Source organism: Haemorhous mexicanus, chromosome 2, assembly GCF_027477595.1.
Source record: "Haemorhous mexicanus isolate bHaeMex1 chromosome 2, bHaeMex1.pri, whole genome shotgun sequence".
NCBI classification, from domain to species: Eukaryota; Metazoa; Chordata; class Aves; order Passeriformes; family Fringillidae; genus Haemorhous; species Haemorhous mexicanus.
Genome location: NC_082342.1, coordinates 33,857,977 through 33,877,071, shown reverse-complemented (window position 1 = coordinate 33,877,071; position 19,095 = coordinate 33,857,977). Strand labels below are relative to the sequence as shown.

At 46.2% G+C, this 19,095-nt stretch overlaps 2 protein-coding genes across 3 annotated transcripts; one reads left to right on the top strand and one right to left on the bottom strand.

The window, feature by feature from the left end:
- The first annotated feature begins 384 nt into the window (after positions 1-384).
- Positions 385-6,984, top strand: LOC132323305 (single-stranded DNA cytosine deaminase). Its single transcript, XM_059838351.1, has 5 exons — positions 385-571; positions 3,775-3,922; positions 4,583-4,853; positions 5,021-5,136; positions 5,433-6,984. Exons 1-5 carry the CDS (start codon positions 564-566, stop codon positions 5,484-5,486), a joined length of 597 nt encoding a protein of 198 aa, XP_059694334.1. The 5' UTR covers positions 385-563; the 3' UTR covers positions 5,487-6,984.
- A 3,294-nt stretch (positions 6,985-10,278) lies between these two features.
- Positions 10,279-18,200, bottom strand: LOC132323304 (C->U-editing enzyme APOBEC-1-like). 2 transcript variants are annotated; one of them, XM_059838350.1, is made up of 5 exons: positions 18,088-18,200; positions 16,694-16,721; positions 15,957-16,345; positions 13,197-13,315; positions 10,279-10,898 (listed from the first exon to the last, which is right to left on the bottom strand). In XM_059838350.1, the coding sequence occupies exons 1-5, from the start codon at positions 18,107-18,109 to the stop codon at positions 10,872-10,874; spliced, it is 585 nt and encodes a 194-aa protein (XP_059694333.1). In that variant the 5' UTR covers positions 18,110-18,200; the 3' UTR covers positions 10,279-10,871. The 2 variants fall into 2 exon arrangements, with proteins under 2 accessions (XP_059694333.1, XP_059694332.1); XM_059838349.1 differs by lacking the exons at positions 10,279-10,898; positions 13,197-13,315 and adding an exon at positions 13,323-14,539.
- Between the last annotated feature and the right edge of the window lie 895 nt (positions 18,201-19,095).

Here is a 19,095-nt window from a genome sequence, read left to right as displayed (position 1 = left end):
GAAAGTCTGCCCACAAGCTGCTGTTCCCTGAGCTCCTTCCAGCAGAGTGGCTCCAGGTAGCTGCACAGAGCTGCCTCTGTGGTGGAGCAGGGCAGGGTCACCACCATCCCTGCACAGCTGCGTGATGCGAAGCCCGGAGGGATGGTGTGGTTTTGCCCACATTCACACTAGTGGTACACAAGTTCTCAGGCCCCCCTCTAACCACTAGACAATGTTTCCTGCCTTGTTATGCTATTGATATTATTTCAGAATAATTTTGCAGGTGGGGGGGCGGTAGGCAGTGCAGTGGGGGGTGGTGACCAATGGGTGCTGAGCATCTTTCAGAACTGATGCCCCTTTGCATCTCAACACTTTTCTCTTGCGCTCCTGCAGCTCCAGAGACCCTTCTAACTCCTCCCTCAACCACACCCCGATGAAAGCCAGCAGGGAGTAGATAGGGGTGACTGGGGAGGGGACACCCAGGCCAGTCCACATTTCTGTACATCAGGTCGGAGGGCTGCACAGACAGAGCCTGAGAGACAACCTCCCTGTAATCCCATCACCTGAGAAAGACCCTGGGAGTCATGGACAGGTAAAAGGAGTGCCTCTAGTTTCTTGCTCCTGTGAGAGATGAGAGTCTTTCTGTCAGAATTAACTTGCTTTCCCTCTGGTGTTGACCATCCCTTTCCCTTTCCCCATGTGACCCACTGATCCAACTCCCTGCCTGTCCTGCTCTTGTAACTTGCATCTCTGTCTCTGTTGTTCTTTCTCTTTGACTGTCTGCCACCTGTGCACTTTTCCCTTTTAGTCTTTTCTTTCTTGTGGCTACTCTCTGTTCCTTTCATTGTTTTTCTTTTCTAGAAACAAAGGATGATAACAGAAGGATGAACAGTCAGATGCTATCTGCCACTTAAGCCCCTCAATCCTCTACTTGCACTGCAATTAGTCTGTGAGCTTATTATGGCTAATCACTCTCCACAATGGCATCCTGTGCACACACTCAGGGGGCTTCACTCTGATTTCATGAATCTTTATTGAGGAGGAGATCTCTGTTCAGGCTGTTTCCTCAGTGCCCAGGTGTGGTCACAGCTCCTGTGTCCTTGCTGCTTTCCCTTAAGCTGTGCTATAGCCATAGGAGTTGCATGCATATCCAGCAGTTTACACCTAGCCAGGCATCTGCTCAGTTGCTCCACACAACATCTGTTCATTCATTATTCTATCTGCACCAGCCATATTCTGAAATTTTCCCTGGGAAAAAAAAAAAACAAAAACCTGGGATGGTGAACTCCAGAGGAAAGGGAGAAAAAGAGCTGATGTTAATGAACATTTCTAGTTGAACAAATGTCGTCTGTGATTCAAATTGTCTTCAATTTGTTCTGAAACTGAAAAATAATCTAAGTGATCGTAATTTTATTTTTCTGTGATTTGGGGTCATTTCTTGTTCTTCGCTCTTATTTGCATCCGCATGCGACTCTGCAGGGTCAAAAACATTGAATAGAGAAAAATTGAATGAGATGAGAAAAGGGACAATTATCAGAAGAATCAGAAACATTTTGAAAGCAAATGGTTTTGCCCAAAACTTAAAAAAAAAAATAGAAAATGGAAAGTCTGTTTTCGCTTATGTTTTTGGTGAGATAAAAAGCATTTTTCCATACGGGTTTTAATGAAACTTCAACATAACTGTAATTGTTTTTCACTTGGCTAATATGTTTCTTCAGCAAGCAGTTGCCTTGTGCACAAGGCTCTGCTCTGTTTTCTGCACTTGTGGCACACCCCAGGTAAGTGCTTTGCAAGCCTCTGATCTATCACACCTGTGCAATTTTCTGGGTTATCCTTCCTGGACAACCTGAGGATCTGTCACCACAGAACAGATCCCCTCTCCAGCATCTCTGTTGCAGGGCACAGTCTTTTCCAACCCCCTGCAATAACACATCTAAGGCTTAGAAACCTGTGGTGAAGCACTGGTTGATAATTTTATGGGGAGAGCAATGTGTGTGTGTGTGTGAGTGTGTTAGGCATATACACAGGTGTTCATTTGTAAGTCTTTGCACAAAGGCAGGGAAATAGGGTGAATCCAAGGTGCTAGGGAGTGAGTCAGCTCCAAGAGTGAGAAAGATGGTGAAGAACACACAGTGGGTATGGGAAACAGGCACACACCATGAACAGCCAGAGAAAGGGGTGACAGAATACAGTGGGATCAGCTCGTGCTCTGCTCCTGACACAACCTGCAACACAACAGAGCAGGACTGCAACAATGCTTACAGGACAGACCTTCAGGAACAGCCTCAGACTGTTGCTGGGCTTCAGGAGATACTTAATGGGGATGCTTTACCCTCCTGAGTGTGTGCAGCCTTCTCCATGGACCTTCTTCTAACAGAAGACATGCTCGAATGTGATGTGCTTCTGCAGGAGGCTGTCAGCACCAAGCATGGCATGGCAGAGAATGTGTGTGCTTCCTCTTTCTGTGGGAGCAGGACAGGTATTTGTGCACTGCAGGCTGAGGGAGGCAGGGCAGGGCAGGAAAGAGTCGTTTGCCTGTCTGTGGGACAATGAGGGGAGCAAGGCTGCCTGAGGGAGAATGTTGTGATGCAGGTGAGGAGCCGTAGGGAGTGTCACACAATCTCTGCCCATCACTAGGTAGCAAAAGGCAAGAGGATGTGCGTGACAGTATGAATGAGTACCTGCGATGCAGTGGCCATGTGTCAGGGTGCACAAGGGACAGAAGCTCCTGGGGGGCAGAGAGGATGCCTGTTAGCTGGTGATTTAGTGCTCTGAAGTGTTCAAGCTTTATGGTGACATTGGCAAACAGGTGAAGGGTGTGTACATGTGCCTAGACTCTCAGATTTAAATTCCTAACAAACCCAAATTCCCCTTTTCTACACTTCACTGGAGATCCTCTGGGGAAAACCCCACTCAATATCTCTTAAATGTACCCTATCTTTGTGCTGAACATCAGCCTAACAGTGGGAAAAGATGACAAAGGACGTGATTATTTTTAACCTATTCACTTCTGTTTTGCATTGCTGCGGGGGAGGTGAGTATCTCACCTCAATGAACCCAGCTGCCTGTGTCCCTCCACTTGGCAGTGAGGCTGTCAGAAATGGCTCATGAGTACCTTACACCCTCCCTGTGCTCCTGCTGCCTCTCCCCAGCGTGGTCCCTGGGCACAGGAGCAAGCCCATGCCAGTCTTGATGTCTGTCCGCTGTGGAAATGGTACTTGTGTCTGGGGAGGTGTCAGCACATCTACCATTTAAATATTCCATCAGCTACTGGATGGCATCTTTCCCTGGTCCTGCACACTCAACTCTGCTCTTCTTTTAGGTAGAGATTGGAAGGTATTCAGTCCAGTCTTCTCTGGAGAGATTCTGATTTGGTCCGTCCCTTGCCCCAGTGGATTTTCTGGGTTTCATAGAGCAAAAATAACATCTCTTGATGGCTGAACTCCATACCCTCTCATCCTCACAGGTCTTCTCAGGTACCTTCATCCTCCTCCCTCACTGGTGTCCATGCTCTGGATATTTTCAGATATTTTCACACTCTGCCCAGCCATAGTTGCTGTTTGACTAATCACTATTAATTCACACACCATTTCCACTCACAAGGTCACCTGCTTCATCCCCAGAGTCACGTCTGCATCCTTTCCCTAGAACATTTCATGCAAATTACCGACACTTTTCTCGTACAGAGAGGCTTGGATGTGAAGAGGATATTTTTGGTGCTGAGCCCTCAACAGAGACATGGTAAACTACTGGCTACATGAGCAAATGTAAATTCTCTCTTGTCTTCTCCTGCAGCATCCTCATGCAAAGGAGACTCTTCCTCTACAACTTCAGGAACCTGCGCAAGGCCAAGGGCCGGCGTGAGACCTACCTGTGCTATGTGGTGAAGCGCCGGGACAGCGCTACCTCCTGCTCCCTGGATTTTGGATACCTGCGCAATCAGGTAGGGGGGGAACACCTTGCCAGCCTGTTCTGGAGCCCGCAGCTCCAGTTTGCTTGGGGCAGCAGGGAGCAGAGGGCTGCAACAGCAATGCAGGCACACCTGGGCGCTGTGCTGGTGTAGGCACACCTGGGCACGTTGCTGGTATAGGCACACCTGGGCACTGTGCTGGTGTAGGCACACCTGGATGCTGTGCTGGCACAGGCACATCTGGGTGCTGTGCTGGCACAGGCACATCTGGGTGCTGTGCTGGTGTAGGCACACCTGGATGCTGTGCTGGCACAGGCACACCTGGGCGCTGTGCTGGTGCAGACACACCTGGTGCACACCGTCTGAGGGATGCAGCCTCTGGGTAAAGCTGTACTTTGTGCTACCCTGGAGCAAGTTACCAGTGAGACATCCACACTCCCTGCTGCTTTTCCAGTCTCCCTACCTTCCTGCTTAGCTCCCGCCCATCCCGTTTGTACATCCCTCCACATCAGCGCCCACCAGCTCTTCTCTAGCCCTGAAGTACTACCGTGCCTTGTCCCCGTGTGTGCCGACCCAAGAGCACTCCCCGCACCTTATTTCTCCTCCCTCACACCCCATCCACGCCAGCCCTGCCTCCCTGCCCCTCTCACACCCTGCTGACACCTCGTCCCGGTCTCTCCCGGTTTCCCGAAGATGGGCTGCCACGTGGAGGTGCTCTTCCTGCGCTACATCGCAGCCTGGGACCTGGACCCGGGACGCTGCTACCGAATCACCTGGTTCACCTCCTGGAGCCCCTGCTACGACTGCGCCCAGCACATCGCCAGCTTCCTGCGCTCCTACCCCAACCTGAGCCTCCGCATCTTCATGGCCCGCCTCTACTTCTGCGAGGAGCGCAAGGCAGAGCCCGAGGGGCTGAGGCGCCTGCACAAGGCGGGGGCACAGATTGCCATCATGACCTTCAAAGGTGAGTTGTGCAGGCAGGAAAGAGATGATGGAGAACCAAGGGGTGTTGGGAAGACCCAGGAGAAGGGGAGAAGGTCGGGCAAAGTGCCAGAGAAGATGATGCAGAGCGTGATGATTTAGTGATCAGTGTCCTGTTGAGCACCTGCAACTCCCCCATATCTTGCACAGATTACTTCTACTGCTGGAACACATTTGTGGAGAACAGGGAACAAGCATTCAAAGGCTGGGAAGGGCTGCATGAAAACTCTGTCCATCTTGCCAGGAAGCTTCGACGAATCCTCCTGGTAAGGGACAATTCTCCTTTTGCTTCCAGTGCTTCTTCCCTCAGCTTATTCCTCTATTCCTCACTGTAATTCCTCTCTGCTCTTGCTGCTCATCCCTGCTATCTGCCATTTCATTCACTCATGTGTCTTCATCTTCCACATCCCTTATGCCTCTTCCCCCAACTTTTTTCATCTCTTCTCTCCATGTTAATTTCCCCTTCCTCCACCTCTCATCCCATCTCCTGCCATTCCTTCCTCATATTCACGGGTTCCTGCTCACTTGACAACTGACCTACCATTTCTGTTTTGTCCTGCAGCCGCTGTACGAAGTAGATGATTTACGAGATGCTTTTAAAATTCTGGGACTTTGAAGTGAAAGTCATCAGCAATCAGAAGACTTCACAAGCACTTGCTCTTTGATTTCCAACTCTCTCCCTTGTGACGGATCTTCCTCCTCTTCCCTCCTTACATCGCTCTTCCTTCCAGCCCTGTGTCTAGAGATAAGACTATCCTTACTTCTTATTTCCAAGGAGAATTAGGCTGATCTTGTGAAGACACCTGCCCCAGGCTCACACCTTATCCATTGCTAACTGGGAATAGCCAGGACTGCAGTGACATTGCCAGAGAGTGATTTGCCTCCCTGCAGAGCTAATCCAGGTGATCCACTAAATGGAGCTCTGGGTTTAGCCTTGCCCAGGTGGGAGCAGACAGCCTGAAAAGCTGTTTGTGTGACTGTGTTCTCACTGGCACTGGCACTGCACTGATCTGCACATTCCATGAAGGCTTCAGGGAGCACATTTTCTGGCTCATAGAGCTGCACTACACTCAGGTGCTCAGTGTCCTCAGCTGTGAAATGGTTTATTTGTCCTTCTGGATGTTGGTAGGAAGTGAAAACCATCACGACTGAAGTGGTGCAGCCTATGTATTAACAGCAAAGTTGGCCAGCCACTGGAAAGCTCAGCTGAGAGTGTTGAAGTGAGTCCTTGACAGCCCAGGTAGCTCAGCTTGGAAACCTCACGTGAAGCCAGCAGGTGTCTCTAAGAGGATTGTGTGCAGAGCTCTCCCTGTGTGGAGTGCTCTTCATCCTCTGAGCATTTCCCCAAAGACCAGACATGCAATGTGCTCCCTCCCCAGCCAGCTGCCTCTGCTGGAGGCACCTTTACAGACCCACAGTCTTCTGTTTTTCCAAGTCTTTTACTGTCCATAATATGGCCAGCAATGTCTAGCTGGTGCCTGTACTGAGAGCTGGCCAGAAAAAAATCCTGGCATACACAAAGCTCTCTGGCCTGCAAATAGATATCTTCTGTAGGGGCAAAAATCAAACCGCCCTCCTGCCTGGCAATCACTCTGTTTCCACTAGAGGACCCCATTAGCTCCTGATCTGGTGGACACATTCTTTACAGGCTGAAGATACAGGTTCACAGTACATGCCTGCTCACCTCCACCTTCCCACCCCCTGGATTGCAGCTGGATTGCCCTCTCCAATCCAGCCTCTTGAGGCTTGGACAAGGCTAAGTGTGTCCCACACTCTGGGTGTGCCCTGTCATTTCCTTCATGACGGCTCTAAATTCTCTGCTCCATCCTGTTCCCCTCTCTGGGTGAGGTTGGAGGCTCCTCAGGACACCTCCCCTGGTGCTAGGACAGCAGAGAGCCCTGCTCCTACAGGGCCTCCTCCTGCTAGCAGAGGTCACAACCAGGCACCTCACAAGCTTCCTACAACTTCAGGCTCCCAAAGCACTCTGAGCTTGGGGAATTTCGACCAGGAATAGCAATGACAGTCCTTTGCAAAGCATTAATTTGCAAGCATGGTGTTGTATATTTGTTTCATATGGTGCATATTATTTATGTAAATAAAGGTCTTACAAATAAGCATCTGGTTTTGTGGTTTTTTTGCTATCATGTGGGTGAAGGAGGTCAATTGGACACAGGATTGACATGTCATCTCTTCTTTCTGATTTCTGGAGGTACAACCTGGAAATATTAAACTGTCTTCATAGTTTTACTTGTAGTTTTGAAGTTATTGACAATGTCACCCAGCAGATCAAGGCAGATAAATTGTTTGGATACTTTGGAAATACTACCAAAAATCTCTGAAGTTATTTGACATGCTTCTTTCATTGATGGCCAGCCTGTTGTGCCCATTCATGACTCATAATTGACCACACTGGACATAAAAGGGCTGACCTAAAATGCTTCAAAAAACAAGAAGTATAAAGAATCTTCATCTTTCAATTTTTGATATTGGCCTGTACAACAGCATTGTCCTTCTCAGTGAAATTGTAAGAAAAAAATTAGCATTTTCTTAAAAAGGGGTTGAGATTCCAGCTTTTGCCTAAATTCTGACTAACACTGCGTTGAAGATACTTGTTGGAAGATGACAACAGGTGACATTGTACAGGAGGAGAAAAAAATGCAATGAGTAAATACAAAGAATCATGAAATATATTAAGAATACATCCTATGTTTAGATTCTTCTGAACACAAATCTGATTAAATTCAGAGTGGACTCTAGAGTTAATCCATGTGAATCAGCTATAGGAATTTAGTTCTTTTGCTCACAAGATTGTTTTAACTGCACTTTTTCTGTTCACAAATACCAATTCACATTGTTTGTTACAAGATATTCTTTAATTTGTCTTTCTAAATTAATTCAGCCTCAAATGCTTTAGGTGTCTCTGCCAAGAAAAACTCCCAGGAGGGTGGCTGTTATGCAGTAACATTACTTTATTAACCCAAGATATTTTTCTTGCTTTGGAGACTGTTTGTATAGTGAACATTTCACTACTGATTATATATTTTTGAGAACCACTTATCTTTACAGCCTTATGGGGATTGTGGGTGTGGTATTCTAGGTGTCTCTCTCCTTTACAAGCACCTGGGCAAAAGCTAAGCTCTCAAGGGGACTGTGGCAAATATACCTCCAGTGCCAGCTGCCTGAGCTGTGGGAAATGGGGGCTTGGGATTTCTGGGAGAGCATTTCCTCCCCAAGCTGTGGGGAGCAGCCAGACCAGGGGCTATGGTGCTCACTGAAAACCTCAGTCTTGCTTGGTCAATACTCCATGGTTTGCAGCAATGAACAAGGCACAGGCACATCCAGGTGGCTGTGGAGTCCTTGATAAGAGAGGAAACAGGGAAAACGGGATGGCAGCTGGTGTGGACAGCTGGGCATGGCTGCCATCCCCTGGTGCACGGGGTGTCTGCTGCCCTGCTGAGGGTGTTGCCTTGCAGAGATGCTGATCCGTGCTGCAAACAGCTCCCAAAGCTGTCTCTGAACAGCCCCCAGAACATGTCCACAGAAGAGCAGGACACTGACATCATTCCCACAGCTGCACACAGCATTCCTCCAGGTCAGTACACGGTGTCCTTGGAGTTTGCAGTAATGAGAAACAGATTACCATTGAACAATGCAGAGGCACACTCCAGACCCTTGCAAACACAAGCATGGCTTCTCCCTCCTTTTCTCTTCCTCTGCTGCGTGCTGGTACTTGGAAATCAGGATAGAAAGGGGTTTCAGGGTCATGGAATCTCCCTTGCTACTTGTCCCTTCAGGGGGTTTTCAGTCTACATGTATTTGTGTCCAGCATTGTCTTTGAGTACGCTTTTCTACTCTCCCTGGTGCTGACCCCTTAGCGTTCCTATGAGCAGAAATGTCATTATTTCATCACATATGTATTAAATACTCACAGTGATGGAAGTCAGGTTTGGTTCACAGAAGAAACATGAAGGGATTTGGCAGAGAAGAGACCCTGGCTCAGAGCACGTGAGCAATGAGGAGCAGAGCCCCTGCTGGAGAAGGAGAAAGTGGGTTGCTGCAAGAGCAGAGGTCATAGCAGATGGGGAGGCACCAAAGGGTGGCAAATATTCTGAAGGCTGCCTTTGGCTTTTAAACCTCTCATACACTTCTGTCTTAGGCAGGTTTCCCCTCAGGCTTCCAAACCCACATCAGATATGGCTAAAACTCCGTTGCTGTTGCTGCTGTTGCACCCAAGTTCCAGCACAGGGAGGGCGTTGATGTCTCCCCACTATAATATTATCATTAATTCACACTTAAGAACTATCCCTCTCTACCAGCTGGCACACTGTTTTTATGAGTCCAGAGGGCCAGGAGAAGATGAGAGCAGACCAGCTGCCTTCTGTGGTTACCTTTAAAGGCTACCAGTGGGGTAGACCCACCTCTAGGCTTCACACACCAGTAGGGGCACAGCAGAGATTCAGCAGATTGCAAATTCACTCTGGCAGCTAAAACTAGTGTGGAAAACTTCACTGGGCCGACTTGGAAGTTTCCAAAACAGACCAGAGAAAGTTTCCAAACAGACCAGAGAAAGTTTGTCCTCCTGCCTTCAGTGGAAAAGGCTGAGCCCTGGGCATGAATGGTTATGGACCCTGCTGCACTAAGCTGCATGTTGACCAAGTGATTTGATTGCTCCCTAAGGAAACAAGGAGTAAACTCCATAATGTCCAGAAAGAGAGCATGTGGCATCCAATATGAGGCCCTGGACAGGGACAAGAAACCTTTAGCTGCCCTATACATTGTTTGGAGTTGCTTTATTCGTCTAAGGTAGGAGACACTCCCCAGCCAGCTATGCCCAGCCTTAGATACACTCCCACACTGCGGGGACTGGAGCTGCTTCCTCAGCCTGCAGCTTTTCTGGCTGTCTCAATGGTCTGCTAAACATCTGGAGATTTTTGCATGGCCAAAGGATGCTATAAGCATAAATGAACTGGAAGAGATAGGCACAGTTCCCACCAGCCCCTGCCTTGTTCTTCCAGTTATCATTTGTGCATGTTGTGGATCCCAGCATCAGCACATTCCCCAGTGGGATCACACAGTGGGCCTCCTGCTTGAAGAGGCTGGGAATCATGACACATGGAGCTCCCCACATGATTCATTCAGATAATCTACATTATTTGCTGTTCAAATTCAAAACTGCTGCAAGACCCAACACACCTGTATCTTCTTTTTGCCTTCTTCCAGCAGAGAGAGCTCAGAGATTTCAGCATCTCCTACTTCACCATTCCACTCGGTGTTTCCAGCTGGAAAAGCAGAGACTTTTTACTTTGTTTCCCCAGTTTGCAATGAGCACCTATGTCTCCAGAGTGTGGAATTACAAGGGAAGGATGTCCACCAAGGAGCTGAACAAGAAAAGCAAAGTTTCCACAATGTTGACATCTTCCCTTTTATTATACTGCTTTTACAGTCATAAACAAAGTTTACACTCATAAATAAAACCTTAAAATGAAGTATTATTACAGTATTGCATAAATACTTTATTAGTATGAAATATATTCTGAAATATACACATGTGGCCATAAAAGTGATCTTCTTAAAAAATTCTGAAACCAAGAATGCATGGCTGGTTACTTCTTTAGAACAGATCAGAGCATGAAAAATGTTACATGAGGACACATGTCTCAAGAGGACACTTTTTCAGAGTCTGATTGCAGAATCTGCAGATGTGGAAGGCCTGATTATGAAGCATGGTCTCCATCCCCCACTGGGCTCTCAAAAAGGTCTGTAAAGACCAGAGTGTCCTGGGTGCCTGGCTGCATCATCCAAGCTTCCTGATGGCTTCTCATGTGCTCCTTCTGTTCTGTTCAACACTTAGCAATGCCCAGACAGTGATAAGAGTCTTCTCTGGTGGCAGCAAGAAACTTAGCAAGGCTGCAGAAGAAAAGGCTGCCAGAGACTGGCTTTTCTGGTCTTGTATTGATGCACAAACTGAGCTTGAAAGAATGGTGGTGAGGCTCGTTAGCATTCAGTTTGCCAGAAATGGAGGAAGCCCCTAGGAGGAAGAAAAAAAAAGCTAAAAATTTGATACCAAAATCTTAAGCTGTCTCTTCAGCATGATAGAGAATTTGAAAATAAAGCATCTGCTCCAGCAGATCACGCTGGTCCTCCTTTAGTGTATTAAGTAATCTGCCTCAAGATACATTTTTCCAGACAACAGGGTAGCACCTCATAATTTACTATGCCATGTACACCACTCCGAGAAATACAGACCATTTAGAAACGGAAACATTTAAAAGGTGGCAACTGGCATAGCTGAATGAAGGGGAAGTGGAGTTGGATCCTGTGGAAAGACAGATTTTTTGGGGTGTTAGAAAGGCCCCGCCCAGAGATTTCTAGTAGCACACCATGTTTGCAGCACGGCTCACTCCAGGGCTGGATCTGGCAGCTCAGAGGGAAGTTCTCAGTGTCTCCAGGGATGGAGGTGACAGCCTCTCCAGTTCCATTACAGAACCATTGTCAGAGCAGGCTTTTTCCTTCCATCCTGCTGGCATTTCCCTCACTGCAGCTTGTGTGTGTCACCTTGTTTTCTCTCTGTGCATCACAGAGGAGAGTTTGGCTATGTCTTTACTGCCTTTTTGTAGTGGAAAACTGCACTTTTGCACTAAGCTCCCACTTAGCCACCTTCCCTACAGGTCAAGGAAAACCTGTTCACTCAGCCTCTCCTCGTAGGGCAAGTGGCCCCATCCCCTGCTCTTTGCAGTGGGACTCCACCAAATCCCCACTGGTTTTCTTCTGCCCGGGAGGCCAGGGCTTGATGCAGCAGTGAGTATTTCTCTGGAGCACATGCCTGGAACTCACTCACCTCATTGCACCCCTGCAAAATTAGTAAAACAGGGCAGGATGTTCAAAGGGGCTGAGCACACAGACATTCCCATTCCTTCTGTGGAAGTTTGCTAGTTAGAGCTACTGATGATGGGCCCTGTTCACATTCATTCCTTTGAGGGGTGGCTTGTGTTTAGCTGAGACAGCAGAGCAGTTGAGCAAGTGCCTGACTTCCAGCAGCCTTCCCAGCCAGCAGGACTCTGCAGAAATCATCAAGGTTGCCTCGCTGGGACAGGCAATTTGTTAGCTGGCTCTTTAAAACCAAGGCCTGAAGGGCAGATTCCCCTTGTACAGCGGGGGAGCCGTGCTGAGTCAGCAGCAGTCTGTCAGCACTGAGGAGCATTTCACAGCCAGCTCTGCTCAGCTCCCGGCAGGCGTCGCACCGTGCGCGGGATCGTGCGTAAGCTGCTAAATTATTTAATCATCTCAGGCATTAGGAGACTCAGAAAGGCTGAAAGCCAAGGGGAAAACGTCTCCTAAACCATTACGTTGCATAAAGCACTTTGTTAGATCAGCTGATTGACTGGATATTGCTACTGACTGTGTATCCAGTCACCTGAATGTCTTACTCAGGCAAGAAATGGAAAGGTCAGGTCTTGAGGTACTGAAAGTCCTGTGTAATGGTTGGGGTGGATGGAGCTGAAATGAAGTGAATGTGTACATTTTCCTCAGCCAGAAATAAAACCAAGGCAATCAGAGCATCCTACAAACAGGTTAGGTTTGTGTCTGTGGCTCCAAGTTCCTGCCAGCAGTTTTGTGCATCCCTTCCTCCACCTCCTGCCATCCATTCTGCACAGAGGGACCAGTTCAAGCGAGAACTGGCTTGCCCCACAAAGGGTGGCTGAGCCCCACATTTTACTCCAGTCCTGGTCTTCTCTCCTGTTCAGTAGACCACTTCCTCTTTCTGAGCAGGATATCAGGCTGTACAAATAACTTCGCAGTTGTATGGATTGCAAGACCCATGGAAAGCAGATCTCGGTCATATTATACTCTAATTTGTAAACTCTGATCCTGAAGGTAAATCCACCCATCTGGGCTTTTGAACTTGCTCAGAACTTAACTGAAATCCATGGCCCTGTCCTGAGGCAAAAAGAGAATACTTGAATCATGAATACAGAGCTGAAGGAGCTTCTGGGGTCAAATAGCTCTGGTAAGCTGCAAGCTAATGAACTGGTAGCTGATTCATGCAAAGGGTTGAAATAATGTACCCTTTCCTTAGTTAAAATCTGAGAGGAGTGCTAAATCTCTTCTCTTCTCTGATCCTGACCAAAAAGGCACAATGTAGCAGCATAATCCTTTGGCAATCTCTTGCCGGCTTGGCTCTCTGCTTATGCAGCTTCAAGCCCGTGCTTATTTTTCCTACTATCATTTCTGCTAACACCATTGCTGGGATCACCCAAATCTCCTTTTTCTTGGATTTTTTTTGCATTTATTTTTGCTCTTGGTGTTTTTTCAGGAATCTACTTACCAAAAAGATATATAAGAGTTCTATGCTATTCAGAATGAAGTATAAAATGATGTTCTGGGGCCAATAATCATCTTCTCCAGGCTGGTGTGCAACAAAATTTCTCCAGCAGTAACTGTAATCTAAGAAGAGATATACCCAGTCACTCTTGATGAAAGGATGCCCAGTTCTTTCTTCATTGACATGTCAGTGGGTCATTTGTTTCTCAGTAAGAATACAGTAAAGGACAAAGGTATTCATACAAGGTGTGCACAAATAACTACACAAACAAGTCAGTGGAAAGGGGAAGCAAAACTCTACAGAGTAGCAATATGTCTAAAAATGAATTGCCAGAGAGAGAAATTGATCATTGTGGTGGCTTGGGTAACCCTTATCACAAATAGCATGCTCTGGCATAAAGCCAAGAGAGAAGGAATCAGCAAGTGGCAGGAGTGAAAAGGGAAGTGGGACATGCAGTCAGAGCTGGCCAGGCTCTCCTTTTGGCAGCCCTGTGCTTGAGAACACAGCTTCGGTAGGACAAGTGGCTTCAATCATGAATCTGTCTGACTTATCCCAATGATCAGGGGAAAGCTGGAGTGAGCACTCTCACATTTAGCAGTTTCATACTGATCTTAGTGTTGATAGGATGGCCAGAGCTTCTGTCAGTGCTCTGGTGCTATAATCCCAGAACCAGCGCCCCCAATAGAAGTAATGTCCTTTAAGATTACATTTGACCTGGTGGGTTTCATAGCTCCACACTCCAGTGGTAAATATCCACACAGGTGTGTGTGAAATACAGAGCTGTGTTTCATGTCAGGTACATACAGGTAGCATGTGTATTTGTGATTGTGATATGGGTGGAAACCTACCATGGGACAGTTATAAAGATGAATTCTAAAAATAACTGAGAAAAGCAAAGCATGGAAGAAGGCCTTTCAAACTATCCTTTGTTTGCAATCAACCTTTATAAGCCTTAAGTTGATTTAGGAGCATTTGAATTAAAGCTTTAAGGATGTTCTTTTTATGACAGGAAATTTCTTCTTTTAGCTAAGCCTTAAAGAGTTTTGCAATAATAACCTTTTGAAGTATAATTTTAGAATATTGCTTGTAGTAAGGATCTTTGAAACTGTAGCTTTAGAATATATAAAAAGGAAACATGCAGCTTGAGAAAGGAAGATGGACATCAGCTCAAGGATTAATAGTTTTGACCAAGGGAAGCTGGACATCACTGTTATGAGATTTATAGTCATTGCAATCAAAAGGTGGACCCCCATCTGGAATCTGGACCTCACCAGCTGGGAGACTTCTTCCTTCTTTTGGAAACTGAACCACCACCACCTGGGATACTCCTTTTTCTGGGCTGCATCCTGAGAAAAACTACATCACAATAGTGCATAGAATTGTGACATGAAAACTGGGAATAGAAACTGCTGATGAGTAAAAACTGAGAATAGAAACTGCTGAGAAAGCTCATGAGTACCCCTATAAATACCTATAAACCCCAACTATCAGTGTGCAGTTGGAGGGAAAACTTCCCCCACTGTACCCAGCGCTGTGTTGCTAATACTTTACCATATTAATTAATAAAAATTGATTGCTGCTTGAATATTGGCCTAGTCAAGCTTCTTATTTATAACAGTGTGTGAGGTTCACCTCTTCAAATATACATTCCTTTTTGTGAGCTGCTTGTCTGGACTGTTTTTACAGCCAAACATCACCAGGCAAGCAAGACACACACACAAAAAGGCAAGACACACCTTCTGTGATGCATCATCTGAACATGTCCTTTAGATAAATTTCCTTCTCTTCTCCAGCTACCAAGGGAAACCAATGACTTGAAGCAGCTGGCAAGCTGATCTGCATGTGTATTCTAGGAGGGACAGGATTTTATACTCCATATAAAGGACATGTGGATAGCTAGAGAAACCTCCAGCCCTTCATCTTCAGATTTGGCAAGAGGAAATGACCATGCCAGTCCTGCTGCTGTACAGGACTGGGGAAGAAATAAGGCAGAAGAGGGAGACATTTTTGCACTCACTAGTCCTACCTGTAATATGTAATGTAAAATAATTCATGCTTAGGGGGAAAATGTATAAAAAACAAAATTGTGAAATAAATGAAACATCCAACGAGCCTCTGACCACGGACAGCCCAGAGACAGATTACCACACCCAATTTGCGAAACTCCTGGCGGCAGCAGGAAAAGAATGCCTCATTAACAAGTGAAAAAGGACGTGGCTGGTGCAGAGATGGGCTTCCGAACCACCCGGGAACACCCAAGGACCATCAGTACTTGATAAGTATCATCAATCAAGATAACCTAAGTCGTCAAAAACATACATCTGAATACCCGACTTCTCCGGAGTGATCAGCACCCACCACCACCCAAGAAACAGCGATTGTCCAGCCCTGCACAGTGAAAGAAACTTCATCCATGTGCGAGGTGACAAAAGAAATCGAGTGCCTCTGCCTCAGGCATAAAAACCGGTATAAAACAGCCCCGCTGGAAATGGCACTGGTGAACAGAGGGAGATCCGGTGGGATACAGGTCGGATCTAGGTTCACCCAGCGCCGATCCCGGGCTCGACGCTGTCCCTTTGGCTGTGGCTTTTGAGGACCGTGTTTTCGGACGCGAAAATGAAATCTTTCGCATTTACTAATTTGGCTTTCTCGTTGATCATTTACAACACTCCCCAAAGCCAGCCATCATCTCTGTTCCAAACTAAGAGTGCTCACAATCCCAGAACTTTCAATCCACACTTAGACAAAGAGTAGCTGGGTTACCTTCAAGACTCATGATACGTAGAGTGACTCTATTCACCATCAGGTTGCGGAGACCTTGTCGGTTCCGGAAATCGAGGTGCCTGAACAGCTTGGCTGCATATATTACCAAGGTCACGTTAGGGTGTGACCTCAGGAATTCCAGAATCCTTCTGGAGCAGTTTCCACAGGGACTAGTTGAAAGGAACCAGGTGATGGAGCAAGGAGTTTGTGTCCTGTCATTGAAACAATTTTCCAGGAAGTTGACTTCAGCATGTTGTTCATGGTTGTTCGAGCACCAGTTCCTCCAGATGGAACCTGTTCTCCAGCTGATTTCATACAGCAGGTACACCACCCGTCCATTTTCTCTAGTCAAATAATTTCTTTGGAAGTCTCTTGCCTGCATCTTCCACCTGAAGAAAAGTACCAGCAGGACTGTGATCCCAGCACTTCAATGATGTTTGGACTCCCACTCCCAGCTTTTCCCATCAGAAATGAGCAGCTTGAGAAAAGTTGCCATTTAGCGATCTAGAACTGGAATTTGATGAAAGCTTCAGAACACCCCCAGCATCTCCTTGAGAACTGTTGGGTGGGTAAGAAACCTCATTGCCACTCAGAGATCAGCACTAACCAAAGCAGTAAGGCAACTGGAAAAGGAAGGTTGAGGAAAGGGATAGTAAGAATAAAACAAGGCAAAAGGCTGTCTCTGGAAATTGCTAAGTAGCTCAGGCAGCAGTGAGTGATAGAGCTACATCTCTTACCCTTGGTTGTTCTCTCTGGATGAGGGACCTGTGTAGAAAAGATTTGTGAGTCACTGAGAAAAGTGAGTCAGAAAACAAAATTTCCTCTACCCTTTCTGTCCAGACCCCTTTCAGTTCTATACACTCCCTGTCAAATCTCTTTTCTCTAAAAGGGGTCAGTAAGTAATCACAGCACAGCAGGATAGGCACTCTGGGATGCAGGAGGTGTGGACTCCTACCTGGAAGTGGAACTTGATGGTTGTTTAAACTATTTTGTACATGAATCCTTGCTCAGTTTAGCACACTATGGTTGATTGTGTAAACACTCAAGTTTAAATTCCCTGATTTCAGCAGAACTGCATCAGTTTTTCCCTGACTAATCAAAGAGCAGAATCAAATGTCTTATCCCTTTAAATCTTCCAAACCACTTCAATGAGATAGGCAAAGCTTGAGCCATTTTCTCATTGGTACTCATAATCTTGGCAATCAAGACAAAAACATTTCCACAACTGACTTCTCACCTTTACTTAATCTGTAACTTTCTAAAAAACTAAAAAAAAATCAGTGCCAAGGAAAAAAATACCAGTACAGAAAGGAGGGTAACAAATACATACAGGGTGGCAACACAGACCTGCCTGATTATACACATTTGATCTGCCATAGTGGCAAGCAACTTTGACCCCATGACTTATTCATCCCTTCCCAGCTGAGGGTCTAGAGGAAAAGAGTAGCAGGTGATCAAGGCTACTTATTTATTTTGTAAAAATCCACCAACAGGAAAATTAAGGATCTAGGAACTGTCATTTTATTTGATAAAATATTTTTTAAATTTAAAAAAAATTGTTTTTATGAATTATACATAATATAATGAATATTTATTTTAAAATTTACTTATAATTAAAATACTAAAGGCATTTTTCTGCAGCTTAGCTCTTGAAGATGAGAAATTCTGAATGATACAGAGTAAAATTACATTTTAACACGAAGAAAATAGTTTTCCACATCAGCAGAGACATGATCAACTACTCTCACAGCCTTATTGCCCCGATTCTTTAAGAAGAACATTCTAGTTACTTATCACAATAAAAACAAAATAGATGAATATATAAGCTAACCAAAGTGCTCCATTCTTAAATGCCTTTGAGATCTCTTTTCACAGTGAAAGTTCTTTTGGATTTTGAATTCTTCCTGCCATACCAAGGTTAACAAAATTATATTAACAGTTTGAAGCTGGACCCAAGACTCAAGATACAGTAATGTATTCAAAGGCATAGAACACAAATCCACATCTGTCTCCTATGAATCCTGAAGCCAACAAAACACATTTGTGTCTACACTCCAGTCCTTTAGATACAACTACAGCAAATATCTTGATTGTGGAGAAATAGGCCTGCCTTTCACATAAATGTACTTACCTCTGACACTGACGGCGGCCATGGGTATTTCTGGATTGTGTATTGCTTCCTGGGAGACTGTTGTGCCTTTATAAGCCTTACATTAGTTTCAGTTTCTATTCCTGAATAAGAATACTGATCTTTGGGCCTTATTCATGCTGCTGATTAGCTGAGCATTTCCTTATGGTGGCTTTCTTCATGCTCACTTCCACTATCCATCTGGCTGAAGCTGAAAGCAAGCCCCTGGCAGCAAAGAACTGCAAATGGGGGTGATCCCACTCAGAAACTGATCTGGCCTTGAGTACAAGGTTACCTTCCAGAAGCTGGAATTAACAGGTGAGCCACTTTTTGCAGTGCAGACAGAAATTCCATTTCTTTTTAAACTCTGGCCCCAGAACAGAAAAGAAAATCTTCTCTAGTCACCCCAATGCGACGAGAGAGAAAAGCACCTACACAAATGGCATCAAGCCACATAGCTGTGGCATGGCAGGGCACTTTTCTGGCGCCCAGATGCCACGAGGAATTTGAGCAGAGCCCAGTGGAAAGAGGTAACCAGGAGACATCCTGTGCAGAACCCGTGAGTCTGTGGAACTCCAGCAGGTGATGGTGATTACTGCCATTCCCCTTGGCGGGACTTCTCCCGTGGAGCTCCAAGGACTGCTGACACCCCCTTGAGCCTGAGTCCTCATGTAATCAGGGAAGACACCCCATGTGTGTGACCACTGAGCTGTGGCCAGTGACTGGGCAGCCGCTCTCAGGCTGACTCAAGGCAAGCTTCCCACCATCCAGGAGAGTTTGGCAGTGGACACCTTGTTGTGAGGGAACATCCAGATATTTTTGAACTATCACAACTGAGAAGATCTCTGTACTCATCTGGACACTGAGAGCAAGACCTGAGCCCCCTGTGGAGTGTCTGCAGAAGCCATTGGTCATGATATCAGTTCACAGATGCACGTGGAAGAGGCATTTTCCAGTGCTCCGAGAAATCTGCTCGGCATTATGAACTGGGCATCACCTTACTGTGATCAG

Coding starts and splice junctions, on each gene's coding strand:
- LOC132323304 (XM_059838349.1), bottom strand. CDS start 18,109: ATGGCCGCCGTCAGTGTCAGAG. Junction 16,346..16,693: donor TCCAGAGAGAACAACCAAGG/GTAAGAGATGTA, acceptor ACTTTTCTTCAG/GTGGAAGATGCAGGCAAGAG. Junction 14,540..15,956: donor ACGTATCATGAGTCTTGAAG/GTAACCCAGCTA, acceptor AGTTTTTCTCAG/GATGCAGCCCAGAAAAAGGA.
- LOC132323305 (XM_059838351.1), top strand. Junction 3,923..4,582: donor TTGGATACCTGCGCAATCAG/GTAGGGGGGGAA, acceptor GGTTTCCCGAAG/ATGGGCTGCCACGTGGAGGT. Junction 4,854..5,020: donor TGCCATCATGACCTTCAAAG/GTGAGTTGTGCA, acceptor TATCTTGCACAG/ATTACTTCTACTGCTGGAAC.